At 39.1% G+C, this 22,294-nt stretch overlaps 1 protein-coding gene across 3 annotated transcripts in view; it reads left to right on the top strand.

Annotated features, from left to right (window-relative positions):
* The window catches only part of LOC109857139 (growth factor receptor-bound protein 14-like), a 305,311-nt gene that overhangs the window by 174,869 nt on the left and 108,148 nt on the right, over positions 1–22,294 (top strand). For all 3 annotated transcript variants that reach the window (XM_020433172.1, XM_020433171.1, XM_020433173.1), the window contains one exon: positions 21,324–21,353. In XM_020433172.1, the coding sequence (XP_020288761.1) occupies positions 21,324–21,353 (30 nt within the window). The remainder of the gene's footprint in view (positions 1–21,323; positions 21,354–22,294) is intronic.

Raw genomic sequence — 22,294 nt, 5'->3', positions numbered from 1 at the left:
CTGGTTTCTCGTAACAATATTAATCGAATATATTATATGCGCGCTCGCGTTTGACGCATCGACCGATACACACGCGGCGTATTGACTGAGGTGTACGCACGTTTGCACACACGTGCAACAATTAATTATTTGCTAATCGTAGCATGTACGGACCCGGTTTTAACTAATCCGCGCGTCGTTATCGAGAGCGCGTAATTGGTCGCGGCTGCAAAACGTCTTGCCGCGCGCCTCGTAAAAACAAAAAATTATGACCACCGGTGATACGTACACGCAAATAGCATTTGCGATAATAAAGTTAATCCTTTAGCGTTCTCTTGTGTTAGTCGCTATTTAACTTCGTCGCGACAAATAGATATAACCCGATTTTAGAACGACGAACAACCGTCGCTTTAGTCATTAATGACGTTGTAAATCGTTGTTATATAATTCGACCAATCTAAGAATTAATCTCAATTAAAAAATCTCAATTAAAAAAAAAAAAAACTTCATAACACAACGACGCGGTTTATTATTTAATCTTTTCGTATTAATGTCGTAATATATTGAAACGTTATTAAATGAGTGATATCGCACGAATTCTATCGCGGATGTAATCTCGCGTTAAGATGCGCGACAAACCGTGAAGCTTCTCCGTGTCGCGTAACTGTTTCTCCCGCGGGAGAGTTGGCGTAATCGCGTTACGTCGTCTTCGTCGTACGAAACGCGAACATTTACGAGCTCGGGTCGCGTGGGAGTCGAAATGTGCGGAAATGCGACCGAAATTTACGAGCAATAGTTCGCCCCGGTCTTTTTATCGCGGGTAAAGGAAAAACTATGAACACACACACACACAACTCTCTCTCTCTCTCTCTCTCTCTCGAAAGACGAGAACGAGGCGAATATATACGATAATGGATTCGCGCTCGACGTGATACTTGCATCGATGGACAGAATAACGAGTATGATAAATCGTTTCCGGTGCGGCATTAGCGGAAACGCATCCTTTCGCGAAGACGGCGACAGAACGAGGAGGTATATCGCGCGGGGAGGGGAAGGGGAAGGGGGAAGAGAAGAATTAAAGGACGACGGGATGCGAGTAAGAACGTTCGGGCTAGCCGATCGTGACAGCCGGAAATAATGGTCGCAGGAAAGTGGCTCGTCGACAAGGGCGGATGTTCCCGTCGCGCACACGCTCGAACGAATCCGTTTGGAATTACGGAGTGACGAATTTCCAGCGTAACCGTACGTCTATGACCCGCGTCGAGTGTTGCGGTCGGTGTCGATTCCTCGCGGACTCGCAAGAACAATTTATTTTACATTGACGTCGAGATGATCGGATAACGCCTTGTTTTTCTCTGACAAAATTAAGAAGAAAACACTTTATTCCAACGTTCAGGTAATTTAACGGAACGTCTAATTAAGATAATATCGATTAACAGAAGCGATCGAGATGCGACACGCGAAATTAATTTTATCGATATAAACCAGTTGGAGAACGGGGAAAATAACACGGACCTACGTGAGGCACAAGCGCGGCGACACTTCTCGTTGCCATGCCGCACTATGTGTCTTGCGGCCTTGGAAGAAACGCAACCAGCGCTCAGGCTCGAGGTTGAGCTGCACGTATCGATTACACACCGGTGCGTCGTATAATTACGACGACGTTGGCATTACGCAATTTTCCAATTATGGCGAGCAGCTTTCCAGCCAGAGGCGATGCGATTGCCTCTTCTTCCTCTTCACATCGTCACCATTCTCTTCGTCAATATTCCGAGGGAAGAATGTCGCGCGCAGTCGCTTCTCTTATTCGGCTTTGTCCCGTCTCTCATCGGTGGCAAAACCGGAGTGCACAGGTAAAGGAGAGGCGAAGAGACGACTCTCCTCTACCTCTGAAGAGGAAGTCGTGCGGCATGGTAACAGTGTGTATCTATATATCCATTCGGTAAATTACACCTGCGCCGACAACGCGTGTCTGGACGCGGTGCACAGCAAAGCACACACACACACACATATACACACAACAGTCCGTTTTGACCCCCGGGGGCATCGTAACCAACCGCGCCGCCTCCGCGCCGCGCCGACGGTGGCGGCAGTGGCGGTTCCAGAACGACGGTTTTGGACGACAGCCGGACGTACGCAGGCGACCGGAGGTGCGTCCCTCCGAAAATGGCCAAAAGCGAGATACCGCCACACTGGTTGGGGTCGGGGGTCCGTGGAGAGGCGATCCACCTTCTCCTCTATTGTGTCCCGGCACTGTTCCCATTGCATCGCAATTACCGTACGCACGCATCTCTCTCACCTTCTCTCTCCCCTATCTTCTCCTTGTCTCTCGCTTTTCTCTCTCTTTCTCACATACACACGCTCACATACACACACACACATATTCTCTCTCGCTCGTTATATCGTACGTAATAAACATTTGTCGTTCCCTGTCTACTCGCCGCTCTCTCTGTCCTTCTTTTCCGTTCTCTCTCGCTCTTCCCTCTCTCTTTCTCTCTCTCTCTCTCTCTCTCTCTCTCTCTCTCTCTCTCTCTTCGGGGCCGGCGCGTCGGGCGAGCATGATATATTTTCGCGATGCATAATATTACCGCGTCCAACGCTGCATCCATGTCATTGTTCGCGGTCGCGATGCATGACGACCGCCGAATGCGTGTGCGTGCGTAGGTGCGCAAGTTGCCAGGGCCTCTGTGTGCTACTCTTCGGGCCCGTCCCGCGGTCAGTCGTCAACCGGGAGTCCGTTACCGTTTTTGACTGACCCGAGGAGAACAATTTAAACTCTCTTCTGGCTCAGAAAAAAAGAGTTTCCGACGTTACAAATTACTTTTCATTCAAAGTAAATGAACAATAATTTTTTTTTATTTTTTAGAATATCGATTAAAAAAGAATATTGATTGTTACGAGATATATTAATCATTAATGTGTTGTATAGGAAAATTAATACGCTAACGTTAAAAAGTACCGCGAGAGGTGTTGCGAATGTTATCATGCAAACGCCGCGTAAGTCGTTTTCTCGCGGAAAATGGAGAAAATTTGAATCGGCAAAGCAAATCAAATTTCGGCGATGCGATCTACGAATATTCTTGGGTTCTTGCGCGAAGTTACGTTCTTTTTTGGCGTATGTGCCACAGATATCGCAACGGCAGCGCGGCCGTCGATCGATTCTCCCGTAGGGTGATAGCAGGAAAACCAGCTCCGATATGGGCGAGAGGAGGGAGGGGTTATACCCGAGTTCGCTCTTGGTATAACCGCGAAAGAAGAAGCACCAAGAAAATAGATGGAAGAGATTTTATTGCATCGTATCATGGTAATATTGGCGGAATGAGAAAAATGACCGGATAGAATCGCGGAACGAAGAGAGGAAGATCGCGCTTGCCAGTAGTCGAGGTTAGAAACGTAATCACGCGAGATGTGAGAGAATACATTTTGCATCTTGCCAATTGTCTACAAATTTGTTTTTGATTTTTTAAATTTGAGATCGCTTTAATTAAACTTTGAGTATTTTTAACCTCACTAGAATTGGATGAATAATTTATTATATATATTGTAATTTATATTATAATTTAAATGATTACACGTATATAAGAGCAAAACATTATTGTAGGTAGAGATTCTCTCTTTGATTAGTTATTTTTCAAAAGTGTAGAGAACGTGCATTCCTTCACTTGATGATGTTTACGAGCGAACGACATTTCGGACTTCACTCGAAAAATATTTTCTGAAAACTTTATCCGCGTTCTTCGCACCGTGAATTTCAGTAGCCAATCAAGAACGATTCCGCAAATATCTCGTTCTCGAAGTTCAACGAGAAACTTGAACTTCGTCGAACAGATTTCGTTGTCGCGTTCACATTCGGAAAAATTTCGTCTTCGTGAGGTCTCCGCATTTCCGTGGAAATAGTTGATTACGTCAACGCGAATATCCGAGCAACGTATATATATCTTATATATATATATATCTACGTATATATATCTACGTATATATATATATATATATATATCTTTATTTTGAACAGAATTATCAGCAGAAAAATTGATGACGGAATGATGTTTTTTAAATACGTATCGTTAAGACGGAATTTTTTATTTTGCGCGCGCGTAATTATTTAAATTCATTGCTTTAAAAGTTTTATTAACGCGAATTAAACAGCAAATAGCGAGTAAATACTGAGATAAAAAAAGACCAAAACCGATGATCTTTTCTCGTCTTCGATTCGCGATTTGACTTTTTTTTTCAACCTTCTCGACAACAATGTAAGCTTTGTGCTTCACTTAGATCTCTCTCTCTCTCTACAGTTTTGCCCGTAAGGACGCAAGTAAGCGTCCGTCGAACGGATTGGATACTGAAAAATGTAGCGCTGCCGAGTTGACACACGGAGCTGTTGTACATGTATATACGTACGAATGTACATACCTGTATACGCGCGCAAAGCGGGATATCGAATAACAAATGCATTTTATTTGGCTCTTTCTCTCCCGTGAACATGGAACAGAAAGACAAAGCGTCTATTTCTGTAAAATTTATAAAACTGAACGTTGGCAAATAGTACTATACAGGGTGTCTGAAAAATTTTGATCAAGCCGACGTGTGAAAATAAATTGGGTTAACTTGAACAAAAAAAAAAAACACTTACCATTTGACAAAATTCGCAATATTTTTTTAATTATTAATTAATTAATATCACTGAGCGCGTAAAAATCAATGATCCGAACTCTGTAGGCGTGTATGATTTTTAGTTAAGAAAATCAGTTGATTGCAAGAGACTGTGTCACACACCGCGTCGTTCGCTTGTGTTTGCCTTGCTTTTTGTTGGATGAGACGAGCCATTTTTCTTTATATCTAAAAATCGCTATACCAAGTCCGGATCACTGCTTTTCGTGCGCTCATTGGTCACTTATTGGGTTGTATTAATTACTGACTCAATAATAATTACGAATTTTGCAAATGACTTTTCTGTTCAAATTAATTCTATCTTCATATTTCGACTTTGAACATTTTTCAGACACTCTGTATATATAGTTAAATATTAACCCTTCGTGGTCAGACCTCAAAAATGACGACAAGTTAGTCAGACTGGGTATGTGAGACCCACGCGACTTTAAGATCGAATATCTCCGCAAAAAGTCGATATTTTTTAAATCTTTTTTTTTTTAAATCGAAAGTTTGAACACGTTTGTGTCGATAAAAAAATCTAATAGTTTCAAAGATAGCGTTTAGAAAAAAAAACTAATTTTAGTTGACTTCGTACATCGACACATTGACTTACTTTTCAACCTTTGATCTATCATGAACCCTGCAGCTTTCTTTTATATGTAATGTATGACATTTTTAATTTAATTGGAGCGCACGTCCTACCAGAGACACTCAATTGTACTTCGCATTTTAATTCAACTTTTAATCTGTAATTTTATTGTTTCTTTTAAATGTTTTTATATATGTACTGCGACTGACGAAGACTCACGTTAGACCTCGAAACGTTTCGCATTGTATAATGCCTTAAGCATATGTAATCTGTTTTTTAAATATAGTGAGTCATCTATTTGTTCGACTCTTTTTTTATGTTTTTCCTTTTTGTTTGCATAACGAGTGAATTTATTTTGAATTTATTAACTAATTTTTTGTAGAAACGCCGACGCTCAATTTCTGGGTGGAGACTCACGTATGATTGCGAAGGATTAAAAACTAACTTTTTTTTTAATTTGTGTAATATATGATGAAATTACATTTAAAAAAAAGAGACAAAATTGGATCTCAAGAGACACAAAATTCAAATTAATTTAATAATTGTTAATATATATATATATATATATATCCAAATATATCCTGCATTAACAATTATTAAATTAATTTAAATTTTCTCTTAACATTTAATTATATATATATATATATGTATATATATAAATAATGGTAGTATGTAATATTTAATCAGATTGTGCATAAATGAGGGGTAAAATACAGTGTCGTGTGTGCATTGACTTACTTTTTTTTTCTTTTTTTTTCTTCTTTTTTTTTATATAGTTCATCTCGGTGCACTGGTACGTATTTAATGACTACTCGGTTATATAATTGTATAATTAGCACTTGACTCCTGTCGACTTTTACAATTCCAAGAATTCACGCTCGACTTGCTGGGAATTAATGAATTAATAGCAGCATGTTGCCGCATCTAGGTTCAGTTTTTTTTCAGCAAATCTGTCATCTTCCTATCGATCCAATCGTATAAATGGAAGATAAAATGACGACATAAAAATTCTGTTTAGAAATAATTGAATAGATCTTCCGTACTGATATTAATAACGGAACACACATGCCGCTGTCTCATGACGTTATTGACTTTTTTATTTATTATAACGTTACGTATCATATATGTTTGTGTTGTATCATTATGTGTTTTATTCGTCGAAGCATATTTGTTTCTATAGTTACAAAAATAAATCACACATTATTTTTTTTAAATTTGTTCTCTTGTTTTCCGAGCTAAAAAAAAAAAAACCATTTGGTTTAGTCTCTTTCGAAGAGAATCTTATGTAATCTTCCGTACCATTTACGTGATTTATTTCGAAATCTTATTGCTTACGATCAATTGGATTTCCTACGTAAGAGAAAGAAGTAGACGTAATTTCGCTCGCGAATTTCTTGCGAGCCGACGAAAAAAGCTAGACGCTATGATATTGGTTACCTCGTTAAATCTCCCTTGCCCGTCCGTTTTGTCGCCGCGAGATTAAGCAGCTGTCTCGGCGCGCTTCAGCGAAACTTTTTGACCGATCGCGCATCGCTCTCTTCTACGTCTTCGTCTCTCCCGTCGTCGTTAAACTTCCTCCGTTTTCGTTGTCATTCTCTGTCTCTTTTCTTTTACACACATACTTTTATATATGTATATACATATATATATATATATATATATACATATACATATCTTTCTTTCTCGTCACTGTCAGACAGGGTCAGAACGGGTAGAGAAGAGGCGAGATAAGGACACAGAGACGAAGAAAGAGAAACGACGTCATTCTTCGCTGAAGTCCGAAAGCTGGGTCGCGATTCGAGCGGCGGTCGTTAACCTTTTTTCGATCCCCGGGATCATGGTTGCCGCGCGACCTCGTTCTCCACGTTCCAAACGATCCCGAGGATCTTCTCTTTCTCCTTCCCCTTTCTTTGTCGCCCATCGTCTTCTACCCTCGATCAAATTGCTCGACGAGGAAGTCGATGTGCGCAACGAACTGGACGATGGTGGTCTACGAGCGAGCGGAAACCTTGTTTTGAGTTGCAGTCGCTGTAATAAACTTTTTTTTTTTTTTTACCAGAGTAATGTAGTTCGCATTGACCTGTTTTTTATCGGCGTAATATTGCACATTTATATATCTTATTATTTAATATAAGGCTTAAATAAAAATAATAACTGATCGAGCAATAAACAAGATGTATCGAATATTTTGCAAACAATTCTCTTGAAAATATAAAAAGCGCGTAACGTTTTTTTCCCGATTAAAATCCTTCTTTAAAGTCCTTTGATAGCCGAGTTTATCAATCGATGATAACCGATTTAATTTTCCGTGGCGTCGCGACGCTAGTTGACACGCGATCGAATTCTCCGTGTAACATGGTAATTACTTTGAACGAGAATTATCGCTCGCTCGCTCGCTCGCCTATCGAGATATCGGCATCGCTGACTGTGCGAGGTTTTAACGGACGGTTCTCATTAGTCGCAGCTGCGTCTCGCGTGCAGCTGCGACGCGCCGCGACGACGGTTCGTTCGGGTGCATCGCCTAGCGTGCATGGAAAAGCTTTTCCTCTTGCTGTCTCTCTTTTCCCCGCGCGCGCGATTTATCGAGCGCGGACGCGCGCGAGGATAAATAAGCCATGGCACATAAATACACGATCCAAGCCCTGGCCGCCATGGCTTGCTCGCTCGTTCGCTCGCTCGCTGGCGGAAAAAAAACGAGAAATGAGAAAGGCGAGTAGGAGAATAGCCGATGCAACGGGGGCGAAGACACTAGAGATTTATCACATTCGTGCGAAAGCCTCGCACACAGCCTCGTCTACTTCGCATTAATACATACTTCTTGCGATACTTCTTTCACCGTTGTACCGTTGAACGAAATAGAGAATTTTTTTCGTCAACAACTTGGCTACTCTTGTACGAGTTTGTACCGACATCTAAACGCGATACGCTCACTAATTATTAACACTTTTTTAGTCTCTTTACTTTTTCGACCACAATAAGACTCGCTTGAGTACAACCGAATCGGATCCAACAAGTTCCGGTGAAAAACAAAGCGCAAAATAGATGTAACGTGTATGATCTACAATAAAACAAGTTTTGTAATTAGCAATCTCTTTTTCTTCCTGGAAAAATCTTCTCTATCGCTTTAAGTAAGAAAAATCACGCTTCGCGTGAAGGAAACTCGCCTCTATCGTGCTCCGCGCGCGGTGCTGCTTCGTCATCGCATTCCTCTAAAAATTGAATTTACTATCAGACACGACCGAACGTTCGGATCTACTCGCCGCGGTGCATCGCGATGCACCCGCTTTTTCGATGCGATCGGTTCGTAGGGCGATAGAATATAAAGCTTTGTTCTCACCCTATTAAAAGCCGAACAACAATTCAACGGCTAGACTCGATACGTTACCATCCGTAAAATCCAGCGCGCTTGGAAGCCCCGAGTTGTGTCGTACTTTGGAGGGCAATTAAGATAACATATCAGAACCAGTCGTTTCGATCGGCGTCTCGTAGCCATCGGCATAATCGTAATCTTAATCGTGGTTATATTCGTTGCGCCGGTTTACGGGCGTCGATCGCGATCAAAAGATCGAAAGAGCGAGCACGAGCGAGCTGAGAAAGAAAGCGCGCCGCGTCGGAATCCTCGCTCGTATCCATGAGTTATGGTTTGTTCTTTTTAAGCCGGCAGCGGTGGCACGACCAGATATTATACCCTATTATTATTTTTGTATATCGGTGATTTATGTGTGAATAAAGTGCTAGCAAGCGGACCCCGGTTTAACAATTATCATTTATGTAAGACACGATAACGTCAGTAATATTAATACAAATTTCAATTTAGGCCAAAGAGTGTTTATCTCTGTCAAGAAATAATACTCTTGGTTTATTTTGACGTATGTGCTCTTGAGGATTTAGAAACTTAATTTTATTCCTAAATGTCACTCTTCATGATGTATATTCGCCGAGTGTATAATTACACGCAATACTGATATATATGTTTCTTCTCTCTTTATAAAGTAATTAATATTATTACTAAGTATTAATATTATCTAGTTGTTAGAGCAAAAATTTTGTTCCGAAGATTTACTATAATAATCTGAAAAATCTATTTTTTGGTTTAGAAACTTTAATTTTATTTCTAAATGTCATTTTTTATAAATGCATATTCTTTGAGTGCAATTTATACGTAATAATACTAATGTTTCTTCTTTATCGAATATAATACCATCTGGATGTTAGCAAAAATTTCGTTCCGAGGATTTGAGACTAATCGAAAAAAATATATTTTTTGTTTTCTTGACAAATTATCTCTTGACTCACTCACAAGGACAAAAGAGAGAACAACAATTGGAGTCCGGTTTTACGATCTGTCAACTTTTATAGTCGATTCTAGTTTTTTTTATTGTGATGGGAATAAGTTTTTGCTGGTATCAAGAGAGAAATGTTAAATAAATTTGTTGCTAACGTCCAAACACTATAATATATCTTATAATAAATTTACTACTTTTGAAATACGACAAAGTTTGGACTTCAATCGCAGTTTATTTATGATAATGTTGTCTCTATTTTTGCGAGCCATTTAAATACTATATTTGTATAATGAAATGCAGTGACTTTTCGACGAAACGGACACGACGTCGAATGTCGTTTCAACTACATCGTCGCGTTCAATGTCAACGTGTCAAGTCGATAAGATCGATACAGAAACCATCTACGACGAAGGAAAGGAGAGTTATGAGACGAACGATCACCGTGTTACATAATTCCTCCGTTCGTTTAATCAAACGTCATCCGATCTTTACCGACAGTCACCAACATGCTTGGTCACGCGTGTCAGTCGCGAGCAGTTTGCCTTTGAAATCTTCACAATTGCGAATCGATTACATCGACATAAGTATCTTTGACAGGATGCTACGAACACTTTGTTCTGTTTGTACCTTATTTCGAGAAAAAACTTTAACGTAAAAAATTATTACAATAAAAAAAGTCATTACTTAAATTATTATTTCAACTCTTCGTGATCAGACCTCAAAAATGGCCTGCGAATTAGACCGGGTCTGTGAGACCCATGTGACTTTAAGATCGAATATCTCCGCGAAAAATCAATAGTTTTTCAATTTTTTTTTTAATTAAAAGTTTGAACACTTCTGCGTCGATAAAAAAAAAACAAGTTTAAAAAATCTCTAGTAGTTTTGAAGATATAAGCGTTAGAAAAAAACTAATTTTTTTCTAGAAACGTCAATGTGCAATTTCTGATTAGATCTGGGAGGCTCATGTCTGACTACGAAGAGTTAATTATACGCATCAAATTATTTTCAGTGATTTTTGCTGTATTTGTGTTTTATTATAAGACAATTTTCAGCTAGCTTTCTCAGAGCTCTGTCAAGTTAGGATTAATCGGTCATTCACTGGTACAATCTGTCCTACAAACGAAAATGCAGCCTCTGGCTTCCGTAAGATATTTCCCTCTCTCTCTCTCTCTCTCTCGTTGTTATTTCGTCGATTGACGAACGAGTGCTCTAGAGTTGCCTCTGCAACGTTGGGCAGGAATGAAATCAAGAGAAGAGCTACACGGCCGTGTGCACGCTGCTTGTACCGTGCCATCGAGTTTTGGAAACGAGCCAGCCAGCAGGTGCACTCGCCCTTAACGTAGAACAGACGTTAGGGTAGATCGTGCAAGCGAGTGCGTCTTTATCCTTTTCGCTACTCGAGAACGAAGAAGAAGAAAAAAGAGAAAGAGAGAGGAAAGGAGAGAAAACGCCGAGAGAACAGATCTCGAGGCAACGTTGTACAAAGTAACATCGTCAAGTGTATGTCTCCGGGTGTTGTCGCCGTCTACTTCGTCGGTCACGCTGGCTTCTCTCGTTAATGAGAGGAGGAGCCAAAGCATTTTCGGCTGCTCTTCACGTATTTGGCCTTCGGTGATGTGTATCTCTCTCTGGCTCGAGAAGCAGGAAGCGGCAACGCACACAAACAGCTACCGAGATTTTCTTTTTGTTGCGTAAAAAAATTCCACGCGAGTGCGATTTGTTGATGAGAAGAATAAATCAAACGATCGCGATGATTTCTCGGAAAGGAGTGGGTAGAGTAGGAGGATCCGTTTGCCTTGCGAAACGAACGTGCGATTATTTGCCCGTGAAATAATCGCGTGTTGAGGCATGTTGGTGGCTATATCTTGATATCCCGTCACGGTGCACAATTACGTCACGCGGAATGAAAGGCGGGGAAGGGAGTTTTCGCGTTGCATTAATCGCACGTTTAATCTCTCCATCGTCGAAGCGTTCGTTTTCCCGTGGCATTTCTTCACGGTATCTCATTGCATTTAATTAACAAGACAACGGAACATCTGTTCGCGACAGGTGTGCCGGAAAAGTTAGCAAGTGCGACGTGTTCATTTTTGTTTCACGTTTGACTCGGCTCAAAAGACGAATTTCATCGGCGATAGTGAACTTTGATCTATTTGTGGTGTTACGAACTGCTCGAAAGCCAAAGCCAAGCCTCTTATTTTCAAACGCTCTCGAGAACATACACAGATGCACGAGAAATAGAGAGAGACAGAGAGAATTGCGATATCGGAGTTTGAATTTCGAACAAATAGGCATGGTCGCGCGGGATCCGCCACTGTGGTTTGTATTTGTGAGAGAGAGCTCGGCTTTGATCTCACCGATGGTGATTTCGTGCGATATTACGAAACGCGATGCCTCCGAAGTTGCCCGAAGCTTCTCGTATCGAGGGTAGACTTTAATGGCGATCTCATCGATATTGTCTGGGGAAACGAGACGGGTTAGCTTTCGGAATTCGTATATCGATTCGTGACGCTTATACCACACGGCCTGCATGTACGTTCGATGAGCTTCTCGGGTTTTTTGTTTTTTAAATAAAAAATAAAAAACATAAGCTAAAGATAAATGCGCGTTGTACGAGAAAATGGAGTTCTTAGAAAACCTTTCGAAGAAGTCGCGAGAAAAATGGAGTTCTTAGAAAACTTTTTGAAGAAGTCGTCTGCTGTTTTAATTAGTCACAAGCTGCTACTCTCGGCAACATCCGGTTGTTCGACGTATAATTGTTTTTGTTTTTCGATGAATCAGTTAGATTAATATAGTCATTTAATTCCACTTTTTTATTTATATATTGTATAATTCCACTTTTTATATACAAGGTGTCTGAACAATTTTGACACAGCCGAAGTGTGAAGATAAATTGAGTCAATCTGAACAGAAAAGTCTTGCAATTATTTTGCAAAATTCGCAATATATTGAATGATTAATTGATACGTGTGATTCAACAAGCGCGTGGGAAGCAACGGTCCGGACTCGGTAGGCATGTATGATTTTTAGTTGACACATGTGTTAATTAATCACTCAATAACTATTGCGAATTTTGCAAAATGGTACAAGACTTTTCGGTTCAGATTATTTCAATCTACCTTAACACTTCGACTGTGTCAAAATTTTTCAGACACTATATATTGAATATATGAAAGTTTTTTAAATATACTTATATATTTGTATATTTACATATATATATTTTATATATATATAAAAATGCCGGCGCGGGAAAAATGTTTTTATCCGTTTTCTGAATTAATTTTTTATCATAAATTTATTATAAATTGAAAGTTTTTAGTTTGTAGTTATTTTGTGTCAAGATTCAAAACAGTTTATTAAAAGAAGTTTTATCGGAGATGTTGCCGGCGCGAATAATGCGAACCACTACCGTGCCTCTTGATGATTCTCTCTTTCTTCAACTTACACTTCCTGTCTTTCTTTCTTTTTCTTCTTAAAACGCGCTCGTATATATATGCCATCTAGCAGCAGGCATACGAACATGCACTCGACGACGATCATGACTACGTTTCTGAATGTAAATTTTAACACACATTTTATTTATCTTTTATTATCTCCGTTCAGAAGTCACAAATCAAAAAAACGCAACAATACTTTTTTTAAATATTTTATTCTGAATCGATTAAGACTAAAACAAGATTGATCGGTTTAGTCGTTCTTGAAATATTGCCCCGTGAAAATCTCCCCACTCTCAAATTACCTAAATTTGAATAAAAATAAATTTCGATATTTTCGCGAAGGTGAAATTATTTATCGAAAAGATACATACAGAAATAAACAACAAATATTCAGTGTGAAGTGTAAAGAATAGTGTAAAGAAAATATTTAAGAAAATTAGTCAATACATTGAACGTTTATATCATTATCGATCATATATCATCATATATATTATACGATATATATGTGTATACATATAGTATTGACATTTTTCTGTGAAGACTTCATTTGTGGTCTTCATTTTTGACCTACCGGCGATCGATTGACGTCGCGCGCACCTTTGTTCGCCTGTCGACGGAAATCGAAAAGTCGATATATGCTCTCGTTGAATTAAAAGCGCGTCTGTTCCCTCAATAATAGAACACTTCCGATGTAGCGAACTTAATCGAATCAGCGCGAAACGCTCGAGTCTAATCCCCGGTGCTTGTTAAAGCACCGTGCGAGCGAGGGGTTGCCGAATAACAATACGAAACCGGACAGGCGTGTTAGACGATCAGCGTCGCGGCCGCGCGCGCGCCAAGTTAAACTTCAAAGCTCGCAATTAATCACTGACAGTGTAATATCTACTAGCCAAACTTTCGCGGCAGCGGCTTTACCGACGGCTTACGACGAGCCCGGAAGTTTCGAGCTAAGCTCGCGCGGCGAGCGTATCCCATAGAGACCGAAAGTCTAAATATTCGCGGAATCGTTTGACCGGCAATAAATCCAAGGAGGATCGAAATTAAGTACCGGTCGCTTGTTTACATCAACTCGAACGAAAGTTCGTTTTCAAGCGGGACGTATAGCGACAAAATCTCCGATTTATGCGCGGATTAGGTAAACCGTATTCCGGATAGGTCACGAACATTTACTTGACTCCGTTGTACTTTCGGTGTTAGCCACGTTACAAACGATTGATTCGCGTCAACGGACGCTTTTTAGTTCCCATCAAAAGGGTTACGCAAAGATATTAAAAAAAACGAGGTCTTCGCGCGCGCAAAGGTGCAGCTGCGATTCTCTCTCGGCGGGGACACCGATCAACCGTCGTCGGGAAAAAATAAAGAGCGTCAGATTTCTACCAGTTTCCACGCTTCTGCACCTTGACACAATGTAAAATTCGATACCACCGCGGTGTTACATTAGAATGCCGATCCTCTGGGAGAAAATACAAAAGTGTTCGTCGAGTATGGAAGGAAAATCTATTCATCGCGATATTCAACAATGTAATATTTTTCGATCAAGCGCTATATCAACTGCAAAGTAATAATGTATAGGTGTAATCCTTATGTTGAAATTGACTTTTCCTGAAACTCAAAAAAATGATCAAATCGTAGCTAAACGTAGGGATAAAATTTATGTCGGTTGAAAAACCAAACAATGGCGTAAAGGTCCCGTTTGTGTGCCTAGAATATAAATATGAACAAAAAAAATGAATATGGAGGAAAGGATCCTGCAGCCAGTCCTGGCCGCGATCGCAATCATCCGAGCTGTCGTCTGGCTTTCGGCGAACGACCGAGCAAAATCGCGACTATGGTCCACGAAGCGGTCCCGTCCGGTGAGCTTCGGGGTAGATTGATTGTTTTCCGAACGATATGCGGCAGGCTTCATGCACACGTGGGATGTATACAGCGTGTCCTGGTGAAATTTATCACCTCGATTATCTGGCGGAATGGCGCGTCCCTAAGGCGACAAGATAAATGGCGCGACGGCTTTTCTAAACTGTTTTTCGATACGCTCGTAATGGCGCGTCCAGTGGCACGATGACAATTATCCGATTGCATAACTTTGCGCTACTAATAGGCAAAAACTTCTCTCTCGGATCAGTCGAGGTCTGAGACGGTGATTCACAAACTAAATTTCAGATCTGCGGATATACAGTGAATTCAAAAAGTATTGGCACACCCACATTTTTTTAAATATCTTTGTATAGTGAAATGATATATTAATACAAAATATGACCATTAATATCTTATGATATACGGAAACAGTGTATTTTTCAAGAATTCCCAATATTGTAATTGAAGCAAGTTAAAAAAAAAAAAAATCAAAATTTTACACTCAAAAAAGTATTAGTACACCTGCGTTTTACATAGGAAATACATTTCTTGAAGTTTTTAATACGAAACAAGTTTTAAAATCTTGCATTCTGTAGTAAATTATCTCGCGACACATCGATATGCATTCGAGCATTCATAATTTCTTAGATAAATGCTAAATCACCAACTTCATTATATAAACATAGAACCCCAAACCATTATGTGCATTATTATTAAATGTGCGCCAATACTTTTTGGAGCCACTGTATAGTATTCGATTGTTTTTATGTTGAAAAGTGAGAATGATTTTTATCACGCTTGATTATCTTAACGTTAAATAAACTCAGTTGTATATTATAACGCTATACATAATTGCGTATTCATGCAAAATAATATTTTGTAGAAACGTATTTTTTGTTTTACTTTATATACAAGGAAAAACACAAAGAAGTGACGACAGTTTAGAACGGAAGACGTCGAAATAAGAGTCACGTCCTGCGGTTTTGTCGGTTGAGTCTTTCGTTCGTATTCGAGCGAACAACCGCAGTTTATAGAAAACGAAACCTTCCTCTTACTTACCATGTGCTTGAGTGTTCTCTTCCCTTCCTACGTTTATTTTGCCTTTTTCTACGCGTCTGATTCTCGATAAGTGCGCATATAACACCAAGATTCTTGAAAAACCAAGTGAATATATAAAATATTATTTGTAAAATAAAAGTTTGTAAAACAAAGTTAGAAGCGTATAACGGTGCATAATTTCTTAAAAAGGAAACTGAGTGAAAAAGAACTAAGATAGTACGGAAGTGCGTAAATGGCGATTTTGCCAGAACACTGCACTTTTGACAAAGAAAATCCGCGTCGCGTTTCCAACTTTCTTGACGTGGGCAAATAAAAGTGCAACAAGGATTGCAAGCGCAATTAATTATCGTCGTTAGCGAAAAAGTCGCTCGGATCGTGAGTAGCGAGTGCGCTTGTTTGTTCAGCTTTTTCCAATAAATCAATCGAATTCGCGAGGAAGTACTAACGTAGCGTCAGAGTGCATTTGACGATGCACTTATTGTCGAACGTGCGAGATCTTCGCGCGCGCCTCGTTTTTCTCGTCGCGGGCAAACGATAGAATTGAAAAGAAAAAAAAAGGGAGAATAAAATAAAGAGGAGAATTAAATAAAAAGCGCGAAGCTAACGTACACAAGACGTAATCTGTAATCTGTATTAGCGTGCAATGCAACGTTGATCGACCGCGGTGCATTAACGATTAAACAAATTATATTATTTGTCATTCTATACAAGTTTGTTGGTTCAGTGCATGCGTTGAGAAAAAAAAAGTTATTGAAGAACACAAACTGTGTTTCATTTAACTAAATATTTAGTCCGATACGTTCAACTAAACATTACTATTATAACACAAAAAATCTCAACTCTTCGTAGTCAAACGTGAGTCTCCCAGATTCACTCAGAAATTGCGCATCGGCGTTTCTAGAAAAAATTAGTTTTTTTTTAAACGTTTATATCTTTGAAACTACTGGAGATTTTTTCAATTTGTTTTCTTTTTATCAACGCAAAAGTTCAAACTTTTGACTCAAAAAAAAAAGAAATTGAAAAAATATTGATTTTTCGCGAAGATATTTCATCTTAAAGTCGCGTGGGTCTCACAGATCCGGTCTGATTAACTTGTCATTTTTGAAGTCTAGCCACGAAGAGTTAATTAAAGAATTTTGATAGTTTATATGAAAGAACTATATCTTTTTTAGCGCAACTAAATAATTGTTGAATCAAACAACTATACAAATTTAATACAACAAAGTTATTCTCTTAGTATGCAAATGTCACATTTTACATTGAAGTGAACTTGATCGAAAAAATTAAAATTTACCACATGCGCACGTTTGTGTACGTGTATACTACGCAAAAAAAGACCCGCTTGGAAGCTATATAACTCGTCGAAAAATTAATGCGCGTCTCTTTATTTATAGTTATCACCACTTAAAGCATACTTCCTGACCGCGAGTTACAATCGCGTTGAAAATTTAATGCCTCGCTTCTTTTCTCTCTGCGCCAGGACCATGAAAAGATCTCTTGCGTGGAGGGTGACACACAATACGCCGGAGAAAACCGTTAATCGTGTCCTTTCGTGCCACGCCAAAAGCCACTGTGTCCGCAATACGCGCGTGATACAACAGTTCCTTCTTCTTTTTTTTTCTTCAAAATTTCATCGTCTCTTTTATCCCCGACTGTTAAATACGAGCAACGCGGAATAACGCGCGCGATATTCGCTGCAGGTATAGGCGACCGGGAATGTGATACAGTTGTATACCTTTTTTTTTTTTTTTTTTTTTTTTTTTTTTTTTTTTTTTTTTTTTTTCCATGATGTCATAGGTGTCACAGATGCGCTGTCGATGCCGCGCTCTGTGCAATAATTCATTCCTCTTGCGTTCAGCCGCACATTCTGCGCGAGGCGTGGGGGCGGCTCGCTCGCGTCCCGTTGAAATTACGGTGCCGCATAAATTACGAGCGAAATTACAGCGTCGCGTAAAATACGGTGGATTCTACGTGTAATTACACTGTTTTACCCTAAATGATACTAACTGACATTACGCTAAACGCGTAGTTCTGACGTCGGGTTGCGACGACGTTACCACTTACGAGAAGCGGGCTATATTAGCGGAATAATACCCCTTTCCCCCACGGTCGGCTTTCCGTCCGTGCCTTACGTCGACTTCGACATGTTTTACCGTTTAAGAAGAGGAACGAAGCAGAGAGTGCATATACGCGTCACGTTCGTGGCCGGAGGAACCTTGCGCCATGCGTAAAAGCACACACCAGGCTCTTTGCTGGAGGCATCAGTGCCGTAGTCACGCTCGCTCTTTGTTTCGAGCGAGCACCGAGGTCGTTGTCCCAATTCTCGACTCGTATCGGTGTCGTCGTCGTCGTCGTCGTCGTCGTTGTCGTTGTCGTTGTCGTTGTCGTTGTCGTTGTGTCGCTCGTTGTCGTCGTCGTTGCTCGTCGTCGATAGAGATAACAATGCCGCGATAACTCACGATTTAGCAGCGACGCGCCTACGGCAAGCTAATAAATTCCTATGCGGCTAGGTCAAAAGATCCACGCGGTGCCGATAAAAGGTGGAAAAATTATCATTCCCCGACGTACGTATCTTTTCTCTCGTATCGGAAAGAGAGTGAAGTCATAATCTGATATTTTATGGTGAAGTGTTTGTTTTATTTTTTTAAATTCGCTTCGCGAACTTTATACGTCGCTTTTGTCACTGTGACATAAATCAATTTATTTGTTCTTTTTTCAATGATTAGTTTTTATATTCTGCATTTTTTAAAATCTTTATTACGATAAACGCATTATTTTTATCAATACTGTTTGTGTGTATAATGCATATTTCTGCGTATCGCGAATTTGTCGCTAAATAAAATATGTGTCTGCATTGAGGGTTTTTCAAGTTACGTATTTACGAAATTGCATAAATTTGTTTCCACATATTGAATTCGCGTAATACAAATTCCATATATTTTGCGCGTTCGATCGAGTCCGAAATTGAAAATGCGCGCGAGCTCAGGTGCGCATTTCTCGTAAATAATCTCCGTGCCATCTGTCTTAATAGCTGGCCTGGCCCTGAGTTTAGCGGCGGAGAAACGGGCGGATGAATGCACACCGTCGAGGTGTGTTATGCGCGCAGCTTGAATAAATAAACAATCCGGCGCTCTCTGGCCGCATTTAATATTCCGTGGGGCAACGTGCATATGCGACGACCTCGCGACCAAATGTCACGGTTTTGGACACATACGTGTCATGCAGAAAATGGAAAATCGCATAAATAAATATAAATGCATCATTGATTCTCTCGCGCTCGCACACATGCAACCGCGACCGACGTTCATAACGTATCGCAATATTTGAGTTTTTGATAGAGCTTTTCGAATTCTTTCCAACTGAAAAAATAAATACGAATATCATGAATTATTAAAATTATCATTTTTGTTTATTATTTATACGCATAATAATTACACTTGCTCTGAGATTTTAAACGGGACGAGAAGCGAACCGCCTGGAGGAACACAAACAAGCGATGCTCGTTATTACCCTCCATTGAAAAAGCGAAAAAGCTACCGCTTAAAGTTAGTCACGTCGCGCTCGGCGAAAAAGCTTAAAGGACGACGCTTTGTGAACATCATACAAAATTTACCTTCGGGGTTGTATTCAAAGAGTTGGATTGGTTTCTTACCGTTTGCAAATATTAAGTGCCGCCTTTCTCCGGTTCTTTGACGCCTTTACGATCGCGCCAGCGATTTTTTTGTTTTTTTTTTGTTTTTTTGTTAAAAATGGACGAGCGAACAAAACCATCTCAGTAGAGCACAGAAAGCACTCTTCTCTTTTACATTCACGAGACTCATTTTATACGAGAGAGATTAAAAAACGACGACATTGCTACACTTTGCTAATTCAAGCTAGATAGTTGACTGAGTTTTCACACAGCGGTGCTTTAGATTATATATAAAAAAAAAAAAAAACGCGCTCGGGTCAAGTTTATACAGCACGGGTGTGTTACTGAATTATCATTTAAGATGTGTGTGAGAAAAAGAATACATTTATATTATATCTTGTCTTTTTTACTTCAAAGTTTTTATTGAATAATTTGCATGCGAACTTCTTCGAAATATTTTTAAATGATTCAACTATTTAAACGCTCCCGGTTATATAGTACATTCGTGGCGTAAACTATATCGCCTAATGCAGCGCCTAAATTCTTCTCAGTTATTAGGTACTGCGATCTGTTGGAAATCACTGGAACTAGTGGAACGCACGCAAAAAACCTTATTATCGCGTTACGAGCGTAATCGTTGTTTTTGTTGCAAGTTTATAACATGTAGATGGTTTGCGGGCAGCCCCACTGTAGCGCAGGTTTCGGTTTGAAGCTTGTTTTTGATGTAAAAGATACGTTCTTTTTATCTAAAATTTCGCGCAGGTGTAGTAATTGACCTCTATTTTAATGTCACAAAATGGTAATCTCACGCCACGCGTAAAATTACTTTGCAAAAATATAAAATGTAAATCTGGCATACTTTGTCTCCGGGAAGACCACTTACCGTGATATATAGTGGATATGGATTTTTATAACATTTGATCAAATTAAAAATGCAAATAATAAGATAACCTTTAAATTAGCGTCTATATACAAATAAAATGCAAAAAAAAAAAAAAAAACGAACGAAATGTCGAATAAATATTAACAATGAAAAAAAAACTACAAGCTCTGTATTTTGTTCGCATCTTGTTTACTTTTCGCACGTAAAATCACATTTTTGTCATAGATAATGGCGCTTCTAAAACACATTTAAATTTTCATAGATCAAAGTTTCAACTTCTTTTTGAGACAAATCTAAAAGGAACAGAATTAGAAACACTGTTTGAAACGTCAAAAATTCATGCTCTCACATTTTTTTTCTCTTTTTGTACAAGAGAGTTTTAGGGATTCATACTAGAGGGTTTGAACCAGGCGTGCGAATTTTTTTAAGTCGGAACATTCATTACATTCTGAATACAAGGTTAAAAAAACTGAAAAAAAAAAACGAAATTTAGATTCCTTACTCTACATACGCAAAAAAAATGTACGAGACGACAGGAATTAGAAAGATGGCGAGGGCACGACGCTTTCCAATAATTTCTGCGCTTTGTTGTGAATTCTCTCGCGCTAATTCGTGGTATTTTCTCGCTGTATTTTATGAGCGGCTACCGGCTTTGCCTCGCAAATTGTTTCCAGGAATTCTCGTATGCTGTTAAATTACTGTACTTTCACATAATATGTATGGCGGATTCTGGCTCTACGTGTACCGCGCCGCGCTGCGTTGCCGCCGCACTTTGTCCGAACCCTAGTTTTCCTCATTGGGATTGTGTGTTTTGCGTTTATTTTCCGAGAGAATTTTATTTTCAAAACTATACACACGTATTTTCTCTTTCAATTACGCGTAACATTCCTATCATTACCGCGATAAAAAATATGTATAAATGTTTTGGAACTTAAATATGTTTTTTCTTTTGTTTCAGCCTATTGCAACGATACCGAAACGGCCTCTGGTGAGTACTCAAAAAGATTTTTATATCTTCTTTGTTGATGAACTTTGTTTTGTTGGTGAATTGTGCGGTTTGATGACTTCACAAATAATAAAAAAAAATAAATAAATAAAAGAATATCGTGTCGCAACACGACGTGTGTTTTATTTGTCTGTAGAAAAAAAACGGTCATATAGAGATGTCTGTCTGGAACCGGTCGTCTTTAAAAATTTATGATTTCTAGAACTGTACGGTCACAATACATAAAGTGAAATGCTTTAGGCAAAATACAACATCGCAATTGGAAATGGGATCGCGTCAAATATGTGTTTTTAATTTTCTATAAAACTCGCTACCTTGTAAATATTAAAATTATTAAACTTTGTAAATATCGTAACTAAATAACTAAAAACCTCGACTAAAAAATTAAAAAAAATAAAAAACAAATTTCACGGCGAGATATATTGGTATCTCGATACATGATATGCAAAATATTCCAACGCTTTCGATAAACTAGTAACTATCACGACTACACCATGCTTATGAGTTATTTATGTAGTATTCCTGTGTGTTCAAACTCGTAATATTACTTTTGAGTTGCGTTAAATCATTCGCGGTGTATAGAAAATATTTAACAAAGAAATTACGAGTTATTCTTGACGTAAAGGAATGTACAGGGTAAAAACTTTTGACTAACTGTATGGGTAAATTGGATTAATCTGAAAAGAAAAGTCATTTGCCACAGTTTGCAAAGTTTGCAATAGTTAATGAGTTATTAATTGATAACAAGTGAATCAATAAGCGCGTGGGAAGCGATGGTTCAAATTCTGTAGGCGTGTGTATAATTTTCAGTTGTAAAGGAAAATGTCCGAATCTTTGCTTCCCACGCTCTCATTGGATTACATTTATTAATTACTCAATAAATATTGCAAATTTTGCAAAATGACAAATGACTTTTTTGTTCA

Source organism: Pseudomyrmex gracilis, unplaced genomic scaffold (genome assembly GCF_002006095.1).
Source record: "Pseudomyrmex gracilis isolate BER0280 unplaced genomic scaffold, ASM200609v1 scaffold_146, whole genome shotgun sequence".
Lineage (NCBI taxonomy): Eukaryota > Metazoa > Arthropoda > Insecta > Hymenoptera > Formicidae > Pseudomyrmex > Pseudomyrmex gracilis.
This window is presented reverse-complemented; position numbering and strand designations above follow the sequence as displayed.